The following is a 25,617-nucleotide window of genomic DNA, read 5'->3' as shown; positions in this document are numbered from 1 at the left end:
CGCCAGTTTCTGTGCGGCGGCCATTTTAAACTTTTTGATGCACAAGGGATGTTGGGGTATGTTGTGGATAGCAACAGACCCGTTGTATGGGTCCCATACACACAGCCCTTCCTCAATGTAATTTTATTTTATTTGAAAGGCAAAGCACAAAAAAGATAATTAGCCCTGTGAGTCATGTTTGTACAAACCAGTGACACACATTAACACTTTTCCTGCCAAGTCCATATTTCACCATCAGGTCAAGATGGTTAAAATTAATGAAACACAACATTCCATATGGTGTATTTTGACATAATACTGTACATTTGAAAGCTGTTGAAAACATAAATACTGTAAACTTTATTTTTTTGGACTAAAGATGCTATAACATACCAAGGCAAGCTGGTGAAAATACGTCGTGTTTTGGCTCAATACCGCTTTTTACTGACTTGGCTGATAGGGAAGTAATAGTCTTAATACTGTCTGGCAGGAAAAGGGTTAAATGCTCTGTTCCTGTGAGAATCACATAAGTATATTTTGGGATCATCACTGAACAATTTTGTTGTTGAAGACACTATTTTAAAGAAGGAACTGATAAAAATTCACTATCGTTTTATTTAGTAAACATTTGTGAACAAACGGCAAACTACATCTTTGATGTGATTTCTCATGAAAATTGATCCTGTACGTGACAGTTATATTTTTAAGAAGTGACATACTTCATAGTGTACAGGGCAAATAGCTAAACTACAGGGGCCTCTTTCTTGTCAGTGACGTTGCCTTTTACAAGCACTGAGAGTACTCATTTGAACCATATCAGATCGCGCCTCGGGGACATATTTAGACTTGAAACTTTTACAATTCTTTTCTGATCTACCACTTGTGGGTGCTCATTTTGAAACTCTTGGGGAAAGAAAAACTCACTGGCTTAGTTTTTTCGAAAATTGAAAATTTTATTTTTCCTCCATGGAGTTAACACAGGGATGGCGGCCATTTTGAATTTCAAATACCAGTAAATCTTGGGTAATTTGTTTCTCTAGTACCAAAATTTGTACAGTGATCTCTGATTTTTGTTCTTGATTTTGAAAGAGAACGGTTGAAAGACTCCATAAGGAAAATTTGAGCAAAAGTTTAAGTCTTTCACTTTCTAGGTGCATACTACCTTAAAAAGATTTGTTTCTCTATTTAAGTTGAAATTACTAATAAAATCAATTTTTGTTTTCAAGTCATTTTCTTAAAGAGTTCCTTAAGGCCACCACCTCATTTTTTTAATTTTACAACAACTTTTAAGTATGGTAACCCTAACCCTAATTCTAAACCCCTCAAAAAGTTGTATTTGATGTGCTTCTTCCAAGGAAAGTACGCGATTAAAGTGATTTCCAGGTGTGAGAGGGTCCAGAGGAACTCTTGCGTCATTTTCTATGTCATATTCTGCGTTGCATTACCCTTGATATCGCTTGCTAGATCTGTTAACGTAGGAAATCAAGTTCTACTAAACATGAAACAAGTTTACAATAAAGACTTTGCTGGAAAACTGTACGGAACATGTTGATTTGCAGATATTTTTGAACAGAGGACGCGTTTGCTTTTCATCGGACAAATTTTATTTCATGTGATGCTTAGTAAATCGTAATTTTTTCTTCTTAATCAAATCTGTGTTTATTCAGGAAACTGGCTTCGGCTTTGAACCCCTTCTCGGTGGTCTTCCATACTCGGTAATAACTGGGAAAAACAAATCAGTACTTGGTTTTAACAAAAGAGGGCGCTGTGAAATGCTCTGCCCTCAGCCCTCAGCTTCGCTTTGCGTGGCCTCTTTCAGGTCAAAGGTAGAATAAACGAAACATGGCGGCGAACAGTGCAGCATCAAAGCACGGGGGAAATGCCGGAGAAAATGGTTCGAAATCGCAAAATGGCGATAAGCCAGACCCCGCTGAGAGACAGCTGAGATTTCCAATGGACATATTCCAATCATGTAAAACCGGGTAAGTGTAAATCCCTCCTTTACCTCGGTGACACGTTGTAAACTGGACCCATGCTCTCTCTCAAAAAACATCGTGTTGAAGCTGCTGCAGGTATGCAGTGCCGCTTGCTCGCATGTTTCCAGTCTTTCATTGCAATCACACTACGAGATGACCTCAAAGTCATCAAACAAACGCACATACGTATATCTTTAAACAACAAGAATGTGAGTTACGTTTACATTACAATACTCTTTTGAAGCGTTTTGGATTTTTTTCTTGCCGTAATTCATGGAGCCAACGTGTTTACGCATTTCTGTTTGGCTTTGGTTATAACTAAATACACATATGTAAACACCGCCGTTTCTAACGAAGCACAGCACCTCGCCGCACATTTCGTGGGTTCATATTAGGTCCGTACCATACGAGTATATACAAAAAATGTAAAAAGCACGTCGCTTTCAATACGTAGTGTTGCTCTGCTTACAGTCTTACCCAGCGCTTTTCGATGAAAAATTATCCCTTGCATTAAAAAAGAACTGAACAGTGAGCGGCAATTCCAGCTAGCTTGACCTGCTAACCTTCTGATCCTAAATGCCTTACTTCCATTTTCTTGCCGCTCGCGTAGTTTATCATTGACAGTATTAAAAGAGGAAATATTAACCATAAATGCAACAAATAAGCTAAACATTCGCGTTTAAAATAAGCTTCACGCCGAAATAAAATGATAAATAATTGTACATATGGTGACCATGCATTAGTAATGAACGTAGGGAGTGGTCGATGTACTAGTGTTTGTTTTTATTAGCAATCTTTAATAACGGCGACTAATTTATTCACAGGACAGCACATCATTGCAATGTATTTTTTAGTACGTAGGTTAAATTTGGGAGTGCAATTCCGTAACAGACTCAACTAGTCCACTTCAATTCTCGTCGCTGAGGTTCAGGTTTTGTTTCTTCATGCAACTGGAAGTTGTTATGTATACTATGGAGCTAGAAACGGATCCATCTCTAGCTCCATGTGCGCGGCTGCAGCCACGAGCCATCAAGTCATACCATGGAGGTCTTTTGGTACCGGTACCTCCATGGTCATAGTAATCCTGTGGCACGCTACCTACCACGTGTTTACAAACTGTTAATGTTCCCATTAATTTTTAAACCAAGTCCGGGTGAGTTAGGGTCAGGTTTTTTCAAATAACTTGTGACCTGTGAAATTAAAGAAATCCAGCAGAGTGTTATCAACGAAAGGAATTCCGTCTTGCTATAATTTGTGGAGCCAAATCACTGATTTGTTTCACAGACTAATTAATTGTTGTAAATCTTAACATAATTTTCATTTTGCTAAAATGGATAATTTCCCCCACAGTAAATACATGTAAACGTAGCTGAATGTGAAATATAAATACTTGACTTGTCAGAACAAAGAATGAATTGTGCTTGGCGTGGAGGATTATTATTTTCAAGAATCAAATCATGTGTCAAAAAAAACAGTAATACATGTATAATCATGAAGAGCTAGTGTATGGTATCCAAATAGCATAGTATGGTGTTTGTACACTCTATTGTTTGCTGAGTACCAGCATTAATCTTTTATGCACCCAGTAACATCATACTGCAACACAGTATTATATAGGATTATCTCATACCCAATTCACAATACCATTACTATATTTTTGCAATATTTCCCAACATGAGTCCATGGTCTAACTTTTTCTGCAAAACATTGATGCCCTCCTCTAAAACAAGCACAAGTTCATAGCATATCTAGATAAGCATTAATCTAGAGTTGAATCTGATGGGCTGTATGAGAAACCCCTCCTGTTCTAGCAATATTGCAGATTGTCAAAACAAAATGGAATAAAATAGAAATAAATATCAAGGGATTGCAAAAGATAAGGATGGCATTGTGTTTTATGTTTGAAATAAAGATGTGAAGATGTCCAATCGGTGGAACAATAGTTACAGGTTGTAGAAAATGTAATTTACTGATAAATTTGAATAATTTATATGATCTGTCAAGCACACAAATACATTGCCAAGGAATCTTTTTCACCATGTGAAACACCATAACACTGTAAAACACTTGACATGTTTTTGTCATCTGTAGGTTCCTCATTCGTGTTCAGGAGCTTGTAGAAGAAAATGGGCCTGAGATTTTAATAGAGTATGATGACAAAGGCCACACACCGGTGCACTGGGCAGCGTTAGGGGGCCACACCAATATCATTAGATTCATGGTGGACCAAAAAATCAACATGGGTAAGTTCATTCTAGAGCCGCACTAATGAGACATGTCATGTTCTCTGTGAATTGATGAGTGATGAAAAGTCATTGATCAGCTCTGAATGTCAAGGTTAAAGTCTTGAATTGCAGGTTGTATATAAAACTGGCATAAAAGATAATAGTTTTGTGTTGTCTGTAGCTAATAGCTTAGGTAATTGTTTACCAAGAGTCAAGAAAGAATGTTTATATTACATAATGATATGAAAATATCATCTAAGTCCCTTCACCCAATATTAATCATAATTACGTTAAATGGCAATAACAAATTATCCTGATTATTCACACTTTTTTACTCAAATAATTTCTTCACGGCTTTCATCAAATACATGCCAAAGCCTATATCTGAGTATTGGCACTGCTTTGTGTGAACTCTATGTCACATTGCATAATATGTTTAGAATCTTATTATTAACACTGGTGACCATGGCAACCAGTATGCCCATGAACAAATAATTGATCTCAAAAAAAATTTCAATACAATCAATATGAACAGCTTGAAATATTTGTTTTGTCAATACAACTATGTTTGTAGATGAGCATTTAATTTTCTCAAAGTGTCAACATTTATTTCATATTATGCCTTTCATTTCTGAATTGGGGTGTTTTTCAATTGAAAATGCTCTGTTTCGTTTTTGTGTGGTGTTGTACTGTGTATACATATACATATGTAGCACAGTATTTCAATTTTCAACATACATGTATACTCCGTTGCAAATAAGTTTGCATTGGTGCATGGCGTTAACAATCACATGTTCTGTGGGGGGGGGGGGGAATATATTCTGAGTGACTGTGATATCTAAAAATGTAACAAGGGATATCTCTGTCACACAATGTGAATAAGACAGATCGAAAAGATTTAATCTTGTCACCATCATTTTACATCACACAAAGATTACAATCCACCCATTATGTACATGTAATATCCATATTTTATCATATACATGTATGTTTATGAAAACTCCAGCATTTACAGAGTGTCCTTATCATTGACGTCATGCATGTATTGTACAAATTACGTTCTGTGTTATGCTTTTATATGTCAAATATTGACAGGGGTAATACATGTAGGGGGAACTTTCGATGATACTGTCATTTCTGTTTGTTCTGTAAAACTGATGAACATTATCATTATTCTCTTCAAATTATGTTGACACAAAAAATAAAGATTTCTTAATGTAGCATTCAATAACATATACAAGGCTATTGTTTGCAAATGGATGCGAGTAGAAGTCTGGAATAATAACACCGGACATTACAGACATACAGACTGTATTGATAATTTTACCTTTGGGGCTTACAATATGTTTTTTTTTAAATAGAACAAAAACCGTGTAACATACAAAGCGAACAAAAATGACAGAAAATGCGTCAAGAGTTACATGGAGCATAGAGGCCTACCTACATGTACATGCATGGAGCTTTAAGGTTGATATGCACTGGTAACCATGACCTTGATAATAATGCATCTATGTTCACACGTTTATTCATCCTGTATTGCATGTATAAATCATACTAACATTGCAAGCTTTGCTGTTGTCTTTGCCGTGGTTTCCCTTCCATCCAGATGCTGCAAGAAACTACGGCATGTCTTCCGGTGCTCAACAGCGAGCCAGTGGCTCTCCGACTCAGGGAATCCTGTCTGTTGAATTTGGATGTCGTAGTGATGACGTCTTTAACATATTAGGTATTTGTTGGGTACATTCGTGGCACGATTGACTCATTGCAAGTTTTGTTTGTTTTTTCACCTCCTTATGGGCTGAAGCTTCCTCCCTACTCATTGTATTCTTGTTCTTTACTCACGGCTATTAACTTTAATACATGGATAAAATTTGTAAAACCTTAAAACAACTGTAGTCTTGCCCAACGATTCTATGATGAATGCGGTTACACACACAATACATACATATATCTGGAAATGTGACACGATTTGTGTAGACTTGGTTTCCTGTAGATCTCTAGGGTGATACGGATTCAGTTTCTGTTTCAGTCTTGGTACTTTTCACAATGTTGTGTGCTCATCACGTACTGTTGTTTTGAATATATATCTCAGCCACACTGAGATTACTCAGAGTGATATAGTATAGTCACTTGTGTTTGGCGGCACAGCGTGATTGCATATACTGAATTCTATGAAGCCGCGGGGTCAGATACCCAGTTTTGCTAGGCACATAAGTTTTTATTATAGCCATACATGTATGTTAGGAAAGGCACAACACTGTTGAACAGAAAAGAAGAAAATAAACCATTTCAAGAAGAATCCTTTGGTTGAAATGCAGTACAGTTGTTGGCCTTGTATAATGGTTTTGAATGAACAAAGCGTTTGTACTAGAGTACAAAAAAGCACTATCAATAGCAGCCTTTGAAAATAAATTGTACGACACTTTCGATCCACCAGACTTTTGATTTGGAAAACTTTTTAGTATCGTTATGTGGCTGGGTATTGAAACATATAAGCACTTATCTGCAAGAGACCAATCAGATTCAAATATTTTTTTTTTTCGTATTGAAATTAAGATATTTCACACGTTGAACACGTCCATGTTTGAAAATGCTGACCCAGTAGTCGGTTGAATTAAGTAAACCATTGTTATCGCCATTGCGCTTTGGTAGAGGTCTAGTGTTGCTATATAGGGTTGTACCAAACTTTGGTCTTTCAAGGGTTTATAGTAGGACAATCACATGTACAAAGTCTGGTGTATATGACTCTAGGAGAAGGATTACATATCGCATTTGAATAGTACAGCATAGCAAACCTTGATATATTAAAAATTGTTGTTCATGGTTGAATTCTGTCTTTTTCAAATTTCAGTTTTATGACTTTGCCCCCACATGCCATACTGGATAAGACACTGTTTCACCTGTTCTTGTTCAATTCTTCACTGTGAGACCACACTCACTCTCCATCTCTCTCTGTATCTTGCTAGCTGTAATGGTGTCTGCTGTTTTAAGTTTTGCTCTCATGCATTCTTCTTATTATTGTCTGTCGCTTTATGTCTGTACCTCCATCTTGTAATATTGCGTGCAGCGTTCTGTATAGTGTATTGTCTGTGTAATGTTCTGTCACCATCTGTGTCGTACAAATGAACTTTCAGAGTGGAATTTCAGAAGAAAATAAATCGTTCAACCCCTGATGTATAATTGATTTAATGGGGCAAGTTTTGAAACATGAAAAAAAAAGTAGGATTCTGTCGTCACTTTTCAGTAAATTTAGGGGTTTGAACTTTTCCATACAGTTATGTAGTAAACAGATATTGCTTAAAGCTCAGAATTGAACTTTGCAACTTTGACATCTCGGTTCAATCACTGAGTGAGAGTACTATTTTCTGCAGTGCTCAATGTCCCTAGGCTATGGCAGTGAATATCAAAGTGTTACAAGCAAAGAATTAAGTATTCACATACCGTAATGATGAGTACATTCACAACAGTGTAATCTTTCAGTCCATTGAAGTCGTGCATATGTAGTTTCTACCTATATCAAGTCTACCTTTTACTTTCACTTGTAAGACTTTCAATTCATTTAAATGTCTCTCATTTGTAATTTTTGATGAACCTCTGTCATGTCAATTTGTTCTTTTGTTAAATTGCAATCTCAGAATTATGTCTTTTAAATATCATGCATGTATATGCAAAATTGATGTTGCGTTCTGTGAATTTCAGTCATGAATAATGCAATTTTGCCACTAAAACAAATAATAGAGTGCCTGTATGCTTATTAACACTCATGTCAAATTTAAATTTAACTAACTAACTATGACTTGTTTGAAAAATATGCTTTTAAACTCTTATGGTGCATAGAACTTTGTAGATAATCAAGTAAGATTAGCAGTTTAAGGCAGAATGTGCCTTGGAGACAGATGTTCGGACTTTCAAATGTTTACAATATTATTTTGGCCTCTCACATGTGGGGGCTCATTTTGAAGCTTATTAGTCCCCACGGACACCGTCCAGGGGGACTTATAGGTTTGGTCATGTCCGTGCGTGCGTCAGTGCGTCCGTGCGTGCGTCTGTCCGTCCGTTCACGCAGATATCTCAGAGATGCCTCGAGCCATTTCATTCAAACTTGGTACAAGGATTACTTCATATGTCATACAGATGCACGTCAATTTGTTTGTGATACAATCCAATATGGCTGCCAGGCGGCCATTTTATTACGATTTTTTCATGTACAGAGCCATAACTCAGGCATGTTTCAACCGATTTTATTCAAAGTTGGTACAAGGACATTGACCTATGTAATAGATATGCACGTAAATTTGTTTTGTGATACGATCCAATATGGCTGCCGTGCGGCCATTTTGTTACGATTTTTTTCATGTACAGAGCCATTACTCAGGCATATCTCAACCGATTTTATTCAAACTTGGTACAAGGACATTGATCTATGTCATACATATGCATGTCAATTTGTTTTGTGATACGATCCAATATGGCCGCCAGGCGGCCATTTTATTAGGATTTTTTCATGTACAGAGCCATTACTCAGGCATGTTTCAACCGATTTTATTCAAAGTTGGTACAAGGACATTGACCAATGTCATAGCTATGCACATCAATTTGTTGTATGATACGATCCAATATGGCCGCCGTGCGGCCATTTTGTTATGATTTTTTCATGTACAGAGCCATAACTCCGGCATATCTCAACCGATTTTATTCAAAGTTTGTACAAGGACATTGACCTATGTCATACACATGCACATTGATTTGTTTTGTGATACGATCCAATATGGCTGCCATGTGGCCATTTTGTTACGTTTTTTTCATGTCCGGAACCATAACTCAGACATGTATCAAGCGAAATTATTAAAAGTTGGTACAAGGAGATTGACCAATGTCATACATATGCACGTTAATTTGTTTTGTGATAAAATCCAATATGGCTGGCGTGTGGCCATTTTATTACGATTTTTTCATGTCCTGAACGATAACTCAGACATGTATCAAGCAAATTTATTCAAAAGTATTTTTTTCACAGACCTAATGAAGAGGACTCTATCCTCTCTGAGGACCTATAATCAAAGTACCCATTAACAAGTGGGGACTGTGTCATCAACGATGACTTATTATCAGCGTAGTTTAAATAGGGATGGCAGCCATTTTGAATTTCAAATATCAGTAAATATTGGGTAAATTGTTTCTCCAGTATCACAGTTTGCACAATTACCTCCTTTTTTCTTTGATTTTGAAAGACAATAGTTGAAAGGTTGCTAGAGGAAAGTTTGATCAGAAGTTTGTCTTTCATTTTTGAGGCGCAGACTACCTATGCCTTCCCACTTTATTCTGTCATACATGTATTTATCATGGCATGTACATGTATCATATTTACAGATATAGCAAGTAAAAATGAGCTACAGCCAAGGCCCATCCACTGGGCAGCAGTCAACGGACACACAGCAGTGGTAGATATCTTGCTTCAGTCTGGTGTCAACATCGACACCATAGATGCTAAGGGGTGCACGGCGCTGATCATAGCATGTCAGTACGGCCAGACCATGTTGGCGGGCTACCTGATGGGTAAGGGAGCCAGGCTCCAGTTGTGTGACAAGGAGGGTGACAATGCATTGCACTGGGCAGCTTTCAAAGGTAAGGCTTTGCTATAGTAGTCATGGATTTTATTCAATAATTCACTTCATTTTGTTGAGCACAATAAAAGGTTAAACAACAAATAAAGCAGGAAATGTAGCTAAAATTTCAAAATATTTGTGAATGACCTTATGGCACTAAAATATGATTTAGGGATAAATAAAAATTTGGATTTTTATACATAATGATTCTTTGTATTTAATGACTGAAATCTGATATACAGGGAACTGGATTTACTCTATGAGTCAGTATTGTGAATGCGCTCTGTATGCAGAAAAATTCAACAGACTCGCAAGAGTTGATTTTCTTTTGGAAAAGAACTTAATAATTAATATTCATAGTCACAATACACAACCATGTACATGTAGTTGTACTTTGATTTATAAAACTGTTTTATGAGACAGAAATATGATAAAATTATTTGTATGTTTGCAACTTTTAGCAGTGATAGAGTTTGTTTGTTTACTAGTAGTATGAAGACATTTAAACATAACTGCATGTCGATTTATCAAAAACCTACGGCCTGTTAAAGTTATTTTTTCAATCTGTGACCAAACTTTCTGATCATCCGTCAGGGTACTGTGAGCTGACCAGACTTTTAGTCTACTCAGGGTTTAATCCAAGACAGAAGGACAACTTTGGACAGGTTGGTCTGTGTTACTCTGTTTCATATATGTTACAATGCCTCTGATTGGTCAGTTACTGATTGAGTGATATGTAAATGTAACTGTGGATTCAGTTCAAGCGTAAATACCATGTAATGGTCAAAGTGTATGATAAATAATGGCATAGACAAATACATTTTAGTCTTGTACCCTGCAATAGGGCAAGTATAGATTCTCTATCAGTTAATCACAGTATAGAAAACCTGATTTTGTCACCCCTTTCAATCAGCTGTTTCTCACCTTGTTTCTTTCAGTTTGGCTTCAGGTACTTTTAGGGACATTTATTTTGAAATCTACAAGCTTAAGAACAACACCTTTGTGATTTTCGAATGTTGCAATTGTCATCATCAGATGACCTGACTGCCAATTAAAGTTGCATTTTCACCAATGATATTCTCATAGTTTGAAATGGTCATTCCTCTGAAAATTTTATTTATTGTTTTCGTGGTCAAATTGATGTAGTTGTGTGAGTAGTCTTTAATCTTGATTTTCCTCTTCCATGACATCATACAGACACCGTTGCACTTGGCATGTATTAGCGGTGACCTGCTGTCCGTCGAGATGTTGTGTGAGCAAGACGGTGTCGATCTTGAAATCGAAGACAACAACGGCAAGACTCCGTTGGAACTGGCTGCCGGGAGGAGGCACTCAGACATTGCTACTTACCTTCGCAAGAGATTGCACAAACAAAAGAGCTATTTACCTCAGATAGATATACGGTAGGTGTCTGATCTTTGCCTTTATGGTATTTCTGCAGGGGAAATATCAGTGTATCACTGTATTTCTGCCAACTGTATTCTGTACAAGTCAGTGATGAATAATCAAATCAATGCCCTCAAAAGTAGAAAAACTAAATCATAAGATTAATAAATAAATATTGATAAAAAGAATTTCACAAACAACATTGTTACCCAACAACGATTCAAATACATGTTACAAGCTGGTGATTTTAGACAGAAGTATCTCATATGGTATCTTTTCTCTGAAATATTAATTTTAAATTTAAATTTAAAATGTTGCTTGCATATCATTACTTAATGTAACCAAAATTTTGATGAAAAAAGTGAGCTACTAAGCCGTGTGCAGTTTTTGACCTCATCAGATACAGCAAAGATTAAGATTTCACAAAAACACGTGTGATAAAACTGACGATTAAGCATTCCACTGAGATTTTCAATATTTACTGAAGCCATTGGCAGAATTTTCTCATTGTGCAACAATTGAGTATGGCTTTATTGAATTTCAAACAAGGTCATTGCCCTGATAATTGCACCAAACAGTGCCACTGCCAGTATGACATCAGCAATACTGATGCTTGCATTGTACCTTTATTGAGTCATGATGAAATGTGGAATGGTATGCAAACACAAGGTTTATTGCATAGACATATTCCCAAATTTACAACTTTCCGCAATTTTCAGTCTATGAATAGTATCCACATAAAAACTATTTCCCACACATGTACAACATTTAGACCTGCTTACAAAACAGATCAGATGCCTGTCACAGATGTGGATGTGGGGGTCTTTTGTGGACATGTTCATTTTGACATCGCACATCATGAGAGCCAAAAGTACATGTGTGTGTGGAGCTTTTAAAAATAGACAATTGTTTGGTAAACAGCTGTTGTAGAAAGTTAGATGCATAAGAACAGCTTATGTACTGTGCATAAATAGCAGAGATTTTACAATTTTGGCAATACTTTGATGTCTGCGGCATTTCATAATGGAAATGAAAGGTTTTGCTTAAGATTGTCTCAAGTGAACTACTGTAACTGTACAATTGCAATCATAACGTAATTTCATTCATTGTGTGTCCTTTTTTCCACTTGAACAATGCTGTGAGTTGAAACATATACAGATCCGTTGTCCCCTGTGAATTACTGACAGTACAACCAAAGATGTATCTACATTTTTCTCGTTTTATGCAAATTAAAAAATTAAATAATGAACAGATTACAGTTTTGGTGACGCCCACTCTTACATGACGTTTTCTCAATTTTTTCCACAGAAGTATAATATTTGGTCCTCCAGGAAAAACAACAGCACCCCTGCTATTTTACCTATTCAATGTCTTAATATGGGGCTATCCTCTGTATATTTATAAAGTAAGTACTTGAAATATTTTGTGACATCAGACTTTTGAAACTTTTCTCAAATTTCTTATATCGAAAATTTTTTGCACATTCTGTGGGTATGTGATGGTCCTTTTTTTGTAACCAATACAAGTATTGATTGGTTTATGAGACATCTGTGGGTGTTTGTGCCATTTCACAATGCCAGCTGAAGAAATCTTAACTTGAAAACAGTTGAGACTTTATAGAGTGCATCTATTGTTAAAGCAACCTTATGTAAATCAATGGCACTCAAGACCTATAGTCATTATTTTGTCTTTCAATGATTCATAGTTTTTGGAGAAATATTTGATCATTACATAATATGGACAATTTTTTTTATGTTTCTTGACACAAAAATGATAACAAGGAAGGTCTGAAATTTAAGAAAGATTTGTTTTGCCAAGAGTTGCTCAGATTTAGATAGAAATTTGTAAACTGAAATACCGGTAGTAAAGTCTGTCTGGTTTCCGAAGTCTTAGATGGTTGTAAACTTAGATTTGTTCCTTTGCCGTTCAAACAAAACGTACCTCCAGATTACCGATGTGTACAATACCAGAAAAACCAGTCAGTGTATACTGCTTTCAAAATTTCCCTTTATTGGTTTCCCTGATGTAAATATCAAGTGTACCACATTTGCTGTTATATATTTTAAAATCATATTTCTTCTCAAAATTGGATGCGTAAACAAGGTTTTTGACTGTTATATTGTTATAACGTGTCTGTTATATTTTTTTCATGTCAGGCATTACCGCTGACGTTTGGTTTCTTTCCCCGCTATCATTACTTATTCCTCACAATGAATGTCGTAATGTGGTACTCGTTCTACAAAGCGTACACGACAGACCCAGGCTTTTATCAGAAGAATTCACAAGAGTATGACAGGGCAATCAAACAGGTATGTGTATATATTGATGTATTGATTGAAGTAAAGCCCAAAAATGGTCAAATGCTGGTTGTGAATATTGTGAAAGATATTTGGATGTGCATTCAGTAATTTTTTTCTCCACATGTTTTTTCAATTGTGCATTTGATTTCAATGTCATTCTATTTTGACGTGACTGAAGCATACTGGGGAATATACGTTAACTGGTATGATATAATGAGAAATGCATTTCCAGAGGGCAGTTTGCTTAAGTTAAATCAGTGTGTGCCATTTATATTGAAGAGTGTTGTGTCTCTGTCTTGTTACGGTAGAACGCGACTCTGGTACAGATAGTTGGACTCTCAAATTTCTACAATTCTTTTCTGATCTATCTCATATGTGGGCTTATTTTAAAGCTCTTGGGGAAAGGAAATCTTTCACTGTCTTAGTTTTTCGAAAATCCAAAATTTAATTTTCCCCCATAGAATTAACACAGGAATGGTGGCCATTTTGAATTTCAAATATTGCAAAATGTTTGGTAATTTTTTTCTCTAGTTCCAAACTTTGCACGGTGACCCCCCAATTTTTATCGTTGATTTGGTAAGAGAATGGTTGAATGTTTCATTGAGGAAAGTTTGAGCAGAAGTTTAAAGGCACAATAGCTGTATCTTTTTGAATTTTTTTCGATATGCTGGTTTTAAATACAAAACAAGGTGTGTAAATATGCTTACCGAACTATGACTAAAGGGAGTTTTTTGACAGCGAGCGGCAAACCTACACTTAGATTTCAACAAATAAATCTTTTTTGTTTGGGCAAACGAAAAATCTATAAACGTCATCAACCGATTTGAATCGGCAACGATATGAGCATGCGTACTTGATACTTCACAAACCAATATGGCGTCGCCCATGCAAAAGCGTCGCACGTACACGTCGCGGATGCCCGATTTTTACTTCTTCAGCGAAGAAGAGACGGGTACAGATGCAATACATGCTAACTACTCGCCATAAAGTTTATATTTGGCGCTACATCAAACAATGGAACGAGCTCCTCGGGGACACCGGACTTTCAAACCCCAATTTGGCAGGTCTATTGATCAATAGGTAAGTCACTGTACCGCCCTTGCTGCGAATCCGTAGCCTCGAGGTTTTGCCTGGGTATTTGGGTCGGACGGCAAATTTGCCGTCCAACCCAAATACCCAGGCAAAACCTTGAGCTACTCTACTGTACTGCAGCTAATCGCTATCGACGACGAGGGATTAGAGATTGCTGCCAGATAAATGATGTTACCGACATGTATTTGTTTAGCTTGGCATCGTAATTAGCCTAGAATCTATTTGTCCGCTTGCCTCCGTACCTCCGACCATGGATGTAAAAAATAGACATCCATGCTCCGACCCTCCCGGTCGGAGGTACGGAGGGTACCTCCGACCCTCCCGGTCGGAGGTACGGAGGAGGCAAGCGGACGAATAGATTCTCGGCTACGTAATATCAGCTCCGTGTGCTTATTTTGCCGACGTCCTCGACGATTTGCCAATAGATTCGATCTTATTCAGACGGGTTTGCCCAGTCGCTAGTCGCTCAAAGAGTGTTGGTCTTTTTTACAAACATGGTGTCCGTGAAAATGAAGACGATTTCTTTCGATGGCCCTTCGAACTGTAAACTCTGACGGAATTTCCCACGTCAGCGAAAATATTGTGTGGCAATGTTATCTGATTGTCTGTGATCAGTTGTGAAACCTTCATCGCATCGTACTAGGCTTGTTTAATCAAATATAATTTAGGGCTTTTTTTCTGTAACAGTATATGATGTTATATATGTGTCACTTTTGTTCCAAGAAAAAACAAGTGCAGGCCCATCCAGTGATCCACCAGCATAACAGCTTAGTGATCCAGCACTACCACAAGAAATGCCCAATCACTCATCAGCTTTATCTGATCATAGGTAAGAGAAGTCTTTCATCATGCCTTTACTGAAAGGTTTCAATAAGTGACAATTTGTCAAGTAATACCAGATACCATCAAAAATACTTTACAAATAGTTATGATCAAATCACCCCTCCTCCACAAAAAACAACAACTAAAGTAAAACAAAGGTATTTCCTGTAACATGCCTTTAAAAATTTCACTAGGTACGTTTGGGAAAATGTTTTAGTTTTCTTTTTGATTGCAGAATAACAGAAATTTCACTATAATTTAGAATTGTTTGGAAATGAAGATAAAAAGTCTAGGAAAGGTGTGATTCTTGTAATGTGCCCCAAACTAAGGGTATGTAAAATGTAGGTCTGCAAAAATTTGATTTATATATTTCTGTTTTTTGTTGGCAAATGATGTGAAAATATGCTAGGATTTTGTAAACTTTGGTTGAAATTTTGGAAAATGCAAAAAAAGAGTCCAGGGTTGGTAAGTTTCTCTAGGGTTGTCAGGTTACCAGAAACACACTTTTCATTTCTTCTTTGGCCTTACGAAAAACACGTTTTATTTCTTTTTCCATACTTATAAATGAATGTATACTGTTAAAATGGCCATGCAGTTTATCAGCAGTACTCAATAATAATAATAATAATAATAATAATTTATGATAATTTTAACTCTGTTCTGTCATTTTTGGTAACTTCAAATGTCGTAGTTTATGCATTCTTCTTCTCTTTTTACAGCACAAGACCAACAAGAAAAAGAAAGACACTATCTGAATCATTTACCTATCCTTTTGAGTAAGTTCTTTTTGGATTGTTTGGTTATGAGTAGCCAACAAATAATATCATATTTTCAGTTGGTTCTTGTGTCAACTGCGTTCATATTTGCACAAGTTCATGTACATGTTTGCAAAAAGTGTTTAGCGGTTGGGCACTGAACATGCTATTCTAGTGGCAAATATGTCCATTACTACATGTACTGTAGGCCTAGGGATCCCACAAAAATTAACAAATCCCAATGTATTGTGTCACTGGGATAATAAGAGGAACATAGCCAGATTTTGTTCAGTGCTAAGTACATGTACTTGTCAAAGCTTGTCATTTTCTTTGATATCTGAAGTTGCAAGGATGACTGCTTTGATGTTGCATTATGTGCAATAATGGAATCATAACAGGAATCATTCTCTCTTTTAAAACAGGGAATTGGGTTGTTGGTTTGGTTGTTGTAAACGAACATTCATGGGCATTGACATATGCACAGGATGTCAGTGAATGCTACCATGGACCATTGGCAGAGAGTGAAGACAGAGATAAAGAGTGGCTGATTCATGGGAGTGCTGCTCACAATGCCTTGATGAGGATTGCACTCAACAAGCAATTTTTGAGCAAGGTGCCACAATATATTAACTATAGGTAAGTTTTTTAGCCCAACTGTCAGCGACATGGAACTTATCTTATTGGTGGGTGTCTTGTGTCGTCAGGCATCTGTCTTCTGTCGTCTGGCATCTGTCAATTTTTTGCATTGCAGAGTTGTTCTTTAAGTCAAAACCACCAGTCAAAATCCTTTAGGGCCTTAGCTGGTGACCACAACCTATTTGACTTACAGATTGAATGATACATGGCGGGTGCCACATGTGGGACAGGATGAGCTGTCTATTTTTGAAACACCTGACATGACACTTCTTGGTCTTTTGGCCAGAGGTCCATATATTTTCCTTTCATGAATTTGACTTTGTTGTGTGTACCAGTGCTTTACTGTCTTTTATGAGCTGTGGGGCGTCCGTCCACTCAAATATCTTGAGAACCGCAGTACTTACTGATTTTATATTTGTTGTGTAGATGAAAAATATGATTTTGAGAAACTGGTTTTTTTTTTAAATTGTTGAAAATATGCAAATTAGGACCAAAAAAAGGCGTTTGTGGCAAAACATCTTCTTCAATACCGCTGGTCAGACAGCTTTGTTATTTGGTATACAGGTCCCTAGGGATAACCCAACTTAGATTTGTTCAAATTGTGATGAAATAAGCAAATCTGTATTTTTAAGGAATTTTTTTGTCATTTATTTCATCAAAACCACTTGTCTGACAACTTTGATATTTGGTATACAGGTTCCTAGGGGTTGTCTTAGTGTGATATATTGAAATTTGATGAAATCTTCAAGTTTTGTATTTTTGGGTCAATTTTTGCCATTTTTGGTCAGGCCGTCCTGAAATGTGTCACAAAAAGTTATTCTCTACATAACACAGCAGAGCTCTGTCGACTGTTGGGTAGCTTGTTTTTCCAAAACCGCTGGTCAGACAGGTTTAATATTTGGTTTACAGGTCCCTAGGATGACCTTAGTAAGATAATTTCATACGGTCACGAAATACTTAATTTTGTATCCATGTCTATAATAGCTTCAGGGACTCTGGCCCTATGTTTAATGCATGGTACATTTGATCATATTGCAATTTGTTTTAATATGAGGCACAACTCATTTGACCATTGTAATATACATTGTACTTCAGATACCACAGGCACTTCAACCAGAAAAGTGACCGATGGAGTGCATATCCGGAGAAGAGTGCAAAACCTACCCACATATTATTAAAGAGCTGAAGAAACTCATAGATCGAATGGAAGAACCCAGGGAAGGCAAAAGAAAAAACCGCTGGAGCAGAATGATCCACGAAGAATATATCTGCACATCTAGTGTCAATACCACCTCCACCGACTTACACAATTGTGCAGGACTTTGTTTCTAGGAGACAATGAACTGAATTGGACTAATGTGCAAGTTAATTGTTCAGCAAAATGGTTGTCATTACAGGCAACATATCATACACTGTCTTTTATCTTTAAATGCAAACTATATAGAAAATGTGCAGTCTTGTAAATACAATTTTTAGCATTTTTGGGCTGATTGGATACCATCCCAACTTTTGGCTTACCCAGGTTACTTACAAACTGTATCCTTGAGTGTTTTTAGTGCAATAAATATGCTCTTCTGCAGTTCCAAATAGAGAGTGTATTTTAGTATGAAAATCACTTTCTCATTTCTTTTTCTTGAGGGTTGTGCAAAAGCCAGTTTAAGAACCTTAATATTTCAGATACATTGAGGTCCCTAGGGATGAACTATAGGTAAACTAGATTTGTTGTAATTGTAAAATGTAGGGATGGGTATATTGTCAGTTTCGGTTCTCACTGGACGTGAGAGAGATTGAATTGGGTTGGATTCTTACTGGGTGGGAGAAAGATTTTACTGGTTTCAGGCTATTGTTAGGTTTGATTCTCACCAGACTGCCTCAGAAGGAGCAAAATCAGCTGCAGGGCTAGGGGCTTTTTTTTTCTTAAAGCCAAGTATGAAATTCTTTTCAGATACAATTAGGTGCTTATGATTTTTTTAAAGTGTTGAATTTCAGTAATCAGTGTGCATGCCTATAACAATCAGAGCTCGAAATTAGCAGTAGTCCCGCATCCACAGACTACATTCTCTGGGGCTACCAAAATCCATAAAGTGGTAGTCCACATGGACTACCAAAGCCTGAGACCTGAAATTCAGTCAGTACTTGGCATGCCATGCCCAGTCCGTCACTTTTTGACGAGCTATTTGAACGCAGTCAAACCCAGCTGGACACAGAAAGGCCAGAGGGTAACTTTGTTATGCAAATTACTAACACGACTGGTTGTGCAGTGGAACTTTGCAACAAAGTTTCAATGTCTGAACTGACATACTTGAATGACAGGCACCGGAAATGATGGCCAATGAAAACGCATTTTCATTGCATTTTGATCATAATGTATCAATCACAATCACACGGAAATCATGCCTCCTCCCTACAAAAAGCCCATGGTCTATTTTTAGCCCTGCTACCATATGTTTCAGTCCTGAGTTTGTGTTGTTGTGATGACAATATCAAAATTTGCATACAACTGAGAGTAACAGGGGTTGTCGATAGGTCAAAAAATTTTGGAGTATCACTATCGTCCATTATACCTGTTTCCTTTGGTTTTAAAGGTTGCAATATTCACATTATATGACTAGAAAACTCATTTTATGGGCAGAATCTATTTCAATATGTGATATTTATTGCTTTCAAATAAAGTCAATATTACATTGACATGAAAACGTGATATATCACCTTAAAAAAATAACTGAAAAATAAAGATTTACTTTTTCCAACAGAGAAATGGACTCATGAAAGCAAATATTGGCAAAGGGTCATCGGTAAATTTGGCCGCATGTCTTGATTGCACAAAAAAAGCTGTGTCAAATATTCTCTGTGATTTGACCGAACTAGTCTGGTTATTTGTCGTGAACTTTCCATGTGCAACAGCTTGGAATGACCCGTCTATCACAGACTCCTAATCTACCATACTGCCATATGATGAACATCCGATAAGCAGCATGTCTGTTTGATTTGTTTGAAGTCGTCATCATCTTGTGTTTCCAGCACATCATTTGTGTAGGCCCGTGAAATAGCAAGGATTGTGTCATCAAGGCAAACTTGTCTAAAAACCTGCAAAGAAGCATCATTTCACGGTTAGTTCCAGAGGAAATTGAAATTGTCAAGACAACTAGATTGATTAAAGATACAGGATACAGGAATGATAACTTCAAATTCCAAAAGGGCTGTAAAATTAGTTACACATAATTGCTAGTATTAATGGGCTGTGAGGTGGTATGCCTTGTGCACTACCTCAGTTAGTGTTCTCAACAGCTTGGAAAAACAATAGATGACTAAATTGAATAACAATACACCATTTACACATTTTTATCATGATAGTGTTATCTATGGGGTTATTAAGTAACACATCAATAAATTTTTCCCTAAACTCGGGGGGGGGGGGGGGGGGGGGGGGGGCACACCCCTGAAAATCCCCTTTGTGGAGTGCCAGGCTGGCATTGTTCCAGCGAAGTATAGCATCAAAACCAACAGAGGTAACTAACTGTTGTACAGCCATCCCATCAAACAAATCCTCCAAAACAGTGAAGTACTTGTGGATGGGTATATTTCAGTGCTTTAGTGTTTGAAAAGGAATTCACGTTGAGTCTTACCAAAAGGTTTGCAGGGATTGAAAGTAAAGCTCACTCAAGTATTATAAACTACAGGTAACAAGTGTTCTACAACCCTACTGTGGTACAAATGTATTGAGCTGCACTTCCATACAAGGATGCAGTTTCAAATTGTGCTGTACATACCGTTATTTCAGTTATGCAGAATTCTGTTCTTTATTACAACACTTCCTTCCAAGAAGGGTCGGCATTTCGTGGCAGTCGCCGCAAATACACCAACTAGGTTGAGTTGCAGATGGTGGTGGATGATACCCTTGTTGCGGAGCTGGAGTTTTTACTAACTCAAATACCATGCTTGATTCCTTTCAACCATTTCCAATATTAGGTTGTCTTTTTCCTCAGAAGACATCTTGGCAAGCATTGCCTACAAAACAACTAAAAATACAAGTTTATCAGACATTTTCAAAAACATTCTTTATTTGTCACATCAAATTTTTCTAACCTCCCCCCACCAAAAAAAAAATGTGTTTCAACATAAGCGTAGCTCTACTTTGCATTCCTGTTCCGGCATTTTAAAAAATAATGTTTTTGATTGATTATAGCATTGAAAATGTGTTTGCTGATTTTACCTGAAAACATACGGGCAAACAGACAGCAAACAGAATTTTACTTGCGTCTTCACAGAAACTTTCCTGCATCATCCCTATCATTGTAAAACTTATTTTGTACATTACTTACCTGTAAAGTCGCCTTTCTCTGTGCAATGTCTGCTTCCACATCAACCATTGTTGGTACACTTTGTCCACTGCTCTGCCTCCCCTTCCTCTACCTTGCCCTCTTCCTAGTCCTCTTCTACCTCTTCCTCTCTTGAAGTTGGCTCACACTCACTCTCATTGTCTGATAGTGTTGTTGTTGTTGTCTAATGTGAAAAATTGGAAAAGCTTATCATTTTAATGTAATGTAGATCAAATAGTAGCCAGTAAAAATGTAAACTGGGAATGGCATATCTATAAACGTAAACTGGGAATGACAACATATCTACATAGGCCCTAACATACATTACACACACACGCACTCACAATGAAGTGCGGACACCTTTCAGCTCTGAAATTTGACACGCATAGAGTTATTAGAGAGCCTATGTGGTAGGGAAGAGGGTAGTAGCTCTAGCTGTGAAAACGCAGTTATCTGTTGGCGGGGTACGTCTATGCGGATCATCAAAAGGTCAACCCCGCCATGACCCGCACAGATGCAAGCTACCCCGCCAACAGATAACTGCGTTTCCACAGCTATAGTAGCCCATGTTCTGGAAAGGAGACACAAACAAGAAAACGAACAACGCACAGGAGATCCTCCATAATCGTACACCCGTTTATGTACATGTCTGTGTAATGATACAAAAAGAAGGTTTGTTTCTCATTGTACTACTAGGCTCGCGAGTTAGACAAAAAAAATGAAAATGAAAACTCTGAGCGCTGGTATAGTGACCCCGGTAGTGACCGGCTTGATTACTATTCGTTATCACTGCATGTACTAGTAGTATTTGCGACACGGATTACAGCATGCAGCGCGGCCGGATAGTGCAGCTTTGGCCGGTACGATAAATTTGTATTATGCAAGCATCCGTACAAAGAATACCAGAGTTCTCCAAAGCCCAAAACGGCGTCGCGGCCCGCGACGATATCAGGTTCAGCAAATGGCAATATGTTCACATCGGCACCGCGCACTGACTTGTCATCTTCCGTGCGATAATTCATACTCGTGAAACGGGCCCTTGCACGAACATTTATATGAAGGCATGGAAGAACCTCATTGATCATAGCTATGCACGATGTACCATCGTCATGATATTGAAATCGATGTTGATTTTCAATCGGGTTATGCTTGAGCGACGTATGTACATGTATTGTACAGATGTACACTGTGTCACGTATACGGTATATGTAGCGAGGAGTTGAGTCGCTGGTTTTTGACTCACTTGGTGGCTGACCTAGCATTTCACCACTCGATTAGACAGACAGAAAAAGAAAGGACTGACGATGCTTTAACTGTGTAGAGAAAATTGATAGTAGTAGTACATTACCTCTGCACTGCAGTTCACGTGGAGTCCATGTTGTTGTCTGCTGGAAGTAACGCAAAATCTCACTCTCGGCGGAGCTCTCGCCCTGAAATATGACGTTGCATTCTGTGCGATCTCTCGTCACGTGAACGATATGCAAAATGGCGGTAGATTCAAATTTATGCTTGAGCGCCAGAATCAATGCACATAATGCAGCCACAATAATGGGAATGGTAAGAGTTTAAAAGGCATAATAGCTTTATGGTGTTAATCCAAAACATATACCCGAAGATTAGGAGGTAATTTTTATTAAGCAAAATGCAAAAGATACAGCTAACGTGGCTTTAAGTCTTTCACTTTTGAGGCGCATACTACCTTAACAGTTCTCATTTGTCTTTTGCTGTCTGGAATGTTTTTTTGTTTTTTTCCCTCCCAAATGGTCTATCAGGTCGCTCACTTTGATGAGTGGAAACAGGGGAAAAACCCGCTGTCCAGACTGTGCCACACATGTCGGATTGTGAAGCCACTGAGAACCAAGCATTGCAGAGTCTGCAATCGATGTGTCATGCACTTCGACCATCACTGTCCCTATATTTACAACTGTGTCGGATACTACAATAGGTAGGAGCAACCATTGTAAGTTTTCTGCCGATTTTAGAATTGTAGCGGGAAAAAAACACTTTACCAAGGTGAAATTTATGTCCTCTGCATAAAAACTTCCTGGCATGGATGCTTAAAATGGTGCACATAAGTTTTGAAACCATTTACAGATTAAAAAATAAAGGAAAGTGCAAATTTACACTGTATTTATATCGCAGTTTGACGGAAGTGAATTTCCCATATGTTTAACTGACTTGACCTCCTAGAAAACCATGCTAGTAGGTGAGAATAGGTAAGGGTGTTTGACTCAATACCGTGTTTTACTGACTTGGTGAATGGGGAAACGACAGGCCTGGAATAAAAAAAGGGTTGAATTTTGACAAGTAGTAAACAAAAATTTTGCCTCTCAGTTTGCCAAATTTTGTGATTTGACAACCTTTAACAACATTAGCACACTTTCCAGAACACTTTCTGATTTTCTGCCATCAAATATAACAAGACAAAGTATATGACAGGGAAGAAACAAGTTTTTAATGACCATACACTGGTCCATTTTATGACAAGAAGCTGGTGGCAATTAAAAACAGAGATAGCAACATTAATCTTGTAATTTTTGTCTTCCCTCAGAAAATGGTTTGTTTTCTTTGTGACTTCTGTCGCAATCAATGGTCTAATCACACAGCTCTTTGCAATTGCACTGATCAAAATAGAAGGATGGCGATGGATGTACGTGCTCGGAATAATTCAAGTCATCTTCTTCAGTTTCATCGCCATCGGTCTCTCCCTAGCAACAGTAAGTTGATGCCTTCGATCAGTTTGTGCGTTATGCAGTGTTCTCTTTACTCCTCCGGAATTGGATGATTCCTGTCACATGATGATAACGTATTTTCAGTGTTTTACTATTTGATATTGCAGAAAAAATTCATATACTCAAACCTTAACCCTTATGAAGAATAAATAAATTCATCTTGACATACTGTTGTCAGGCACCACCACGATTTCAAATTTTTCACAAGCATCAGATTGCAATTGGGGTCCAATTTTGATGTAGCCAACGCTTCGCACCCATGGACTGTCAACCTTTTGAGCGCCAAAGTCAATTTTTGCCGTCTTTATAAAATATACTCCAATCAATTTTTTTCGGATTTTTGAAAAAAGTTTGATAAGAAACTGTAGTCCATGAAATGTTATGGCCATATGGTCCAAAATTATCAAAAAAGTTACAGAAAAATTCGTAAAAATTGGTAAAATGTTTGCACTATAGTTTTGATGGGAAAAATTACAGCACTCAAAGGGTTAAACTCCTTTGAAGTCATTCACTGATTCAAAGATGTTTGCAGCTTAAATTTGATGAAAGAAATCGACTAATGGTTTCCTTTAGTAGTCTCACAATGTTGGAGGTAATTGGTCTGTTAATGCCATATTTCTTTGTAAGGTCAGTCTGTTAACATGTACAACCAGCATGTAAGTCTTTTTTTCATCAACTTATTATCAAAGATGTCAGCCTATTCCATAAGACCATTTTCCACAGAGAGTCTGAGACTGTTTTAAAATTGTCTGTCTTTTGCCATGAGATTTTAGTATATTTTCTCTCTTTTTTCTTTCCTGCAGTGGTGCATGGCTGCATTCAATGTCACAACCAATGAGAGAATCAACTGGCAGCGATACCACTACCTGAAGGACGCTCATGGTCACTACTACAATCCGTACAACCGCGGAGTCAAGAGAAACTTCCAGGAATACTTCCACATCAGGCCGCCCCCTCAGGATGACGATGTCGAAGCTACAAAGACTTTTATTGTTTAACCATTCCTTCCCTCCCTGTCAGTAAGCATTACAGAGTATCACATCGTGAACAGTTTCAAACTTTTGTACGCAATTTATAGAAAGGCCATATGAACAGAAAAAGATGTTTCAGATATTTGTATATTGTAAACAATATTTTCTTGCATAGTACTTTTGTACAGGCAGTGTCGGCACAGAGCTTCCACAAATGGAATATTTTCAGAATGATGTGTATCCCCAACCTCAATTCCTGAAAGTTTGCCAGTGCAAACTGTGAGTCAGCCGAACCAGTTGCGACGCGCTTTGTATGACGTAATCGATATCCCTCGCAGCCTTTCCACTGTGCGTGTATTTCACATCTGATGGTTCAGATTAATTCTAATGCAACAATAATGCACATTGCTGAGGGAGGTTGACTCTATCAATTTTATGAAAAAATGTGAAAGATTTAGTAATTTTTGTTCAGTTTAATACTCCAAAACAGGACTTAACGGAAATATTTCTGGACAACTCCCTTGATTAGCCAGATGGGAGAAAAATTTTATATTTCCTTTGCATCATTTCATGTCAAATTTTCCCCAAGGATAAGAACAGTCTGAGTAGCACCGTGACTTTGAAGTTTATCATGGTTTTGTTCTTTTATATCAGTTGCTTTACGCCATACTAGGGAAAGCAATTCTCAGATGACATACAAAGTCCCCCCCCCCCCCCCCCCCCCCCAAACGAAAAACACTCGTTGATAGAATTTTTACTCAGACGCCCAACTGAGTAAACTATGTGAGAGCAGTGCCTTGAAATGTGGGCAGAAAGTG

The 25,617-nt window shown here is 37.5% G+C and overlaps 1 protein-coding gene and 2 long non-coding RNA genes across 4 annotated transcripts; 2 read left to right on the top strand and 1 right to left on the bottom strand.

Annotated features, from left to right (window-relative positions):
• The first annotated feature begins 1,811 nt into the window (after nucleotides 1–1,811).
• LOC139131509 (uncharacterized) lies at nucleotides 1,812–25,512 on the top strand. Of its 2 annotated transcripts, XM_070697596.1 has the most exons (11): nucleotides 1,812–1,961; nucleotides 4,047–4,198; nucleotides 5,787–5,906; nucleotides 9,551–9,805; nucleotides 10,381–10,451; nucleotides 10,984–11,189; nucleotides 12,481–12,577; nucleotides 13,329–13,481; nucleotides 22,869–23,041; nucleotides 23,648–23,813; nucleotides 24,632–25,512. In XM_070697596.1, exons 1-11 carry the CDS (start codon nucleotides 1,822–1,824, stop codon nucleotides 24,824–24,826), a joined length of 1,728 nt encoding a protein of 575 aa, XP_070553697.1. In that variant the 5' UTR covers nucleotides 1,812–1,821; the 3' UTR covers nucleotides 24,827–25,512. The 2 variants fall into 2 exon arrangements, with proteins under 2 accessions (XP_070553697.1, XP_070553698.1); XM_070697597.1 differs by lacking the exon at nucleotides 5,787–5,906.
• LOC139131510 (uncharacterized) lies at nucleotides 13,512–18,389 on the top strand. The gene is made up of 5 exons (XR_011552136.1): nucleotides 13,512–14,552; nucleotides 15,288–15,393; nucleotides 16,106–16,162; nucleotides 16,564–16,777; nucleotides 17,873–18,389. It is a non-coding gene; the product is annotated as an uncharacterized lncRNA (long non-coding RNA).
• LOC139131511 (uncharacterized) lies at nucleotides 19,535–22,578 on the bottom strand. Its single transcript, XR_011552137.1, has 4 exons — nucleotides 22,445–22,578; nucleotides 21,100–21,280; nucleotides 20,548–20,796; nucleotides 19,535–19,864 (listed from the first exon to the last, which is right to left on the bottom strand). It is a non-coding gene; the product is annotated as an uncharacterized lncRNA (long non-coding RNA).
• Nucleotides 25,513–25,617: the final 105 nt, after the last annotated feature.

Source organism: Ptychodera flava, chromosome 4 (assembly GCF_041260155.1).
Source record: "Ptychodera flava strain L36383 chromosome 4, AS_Pfla_20210202, whole genome shotgun sequence".
NCBI classification, from domain to species: Eukaryota; Metazoa; Hemichordata; class Enteropneusta; family Ptychoderidae; genus Ptychodera; species Ptychodera flava.
This window is presented reverse-complemented; position numbering and strand designations above follow the sequence as displayed.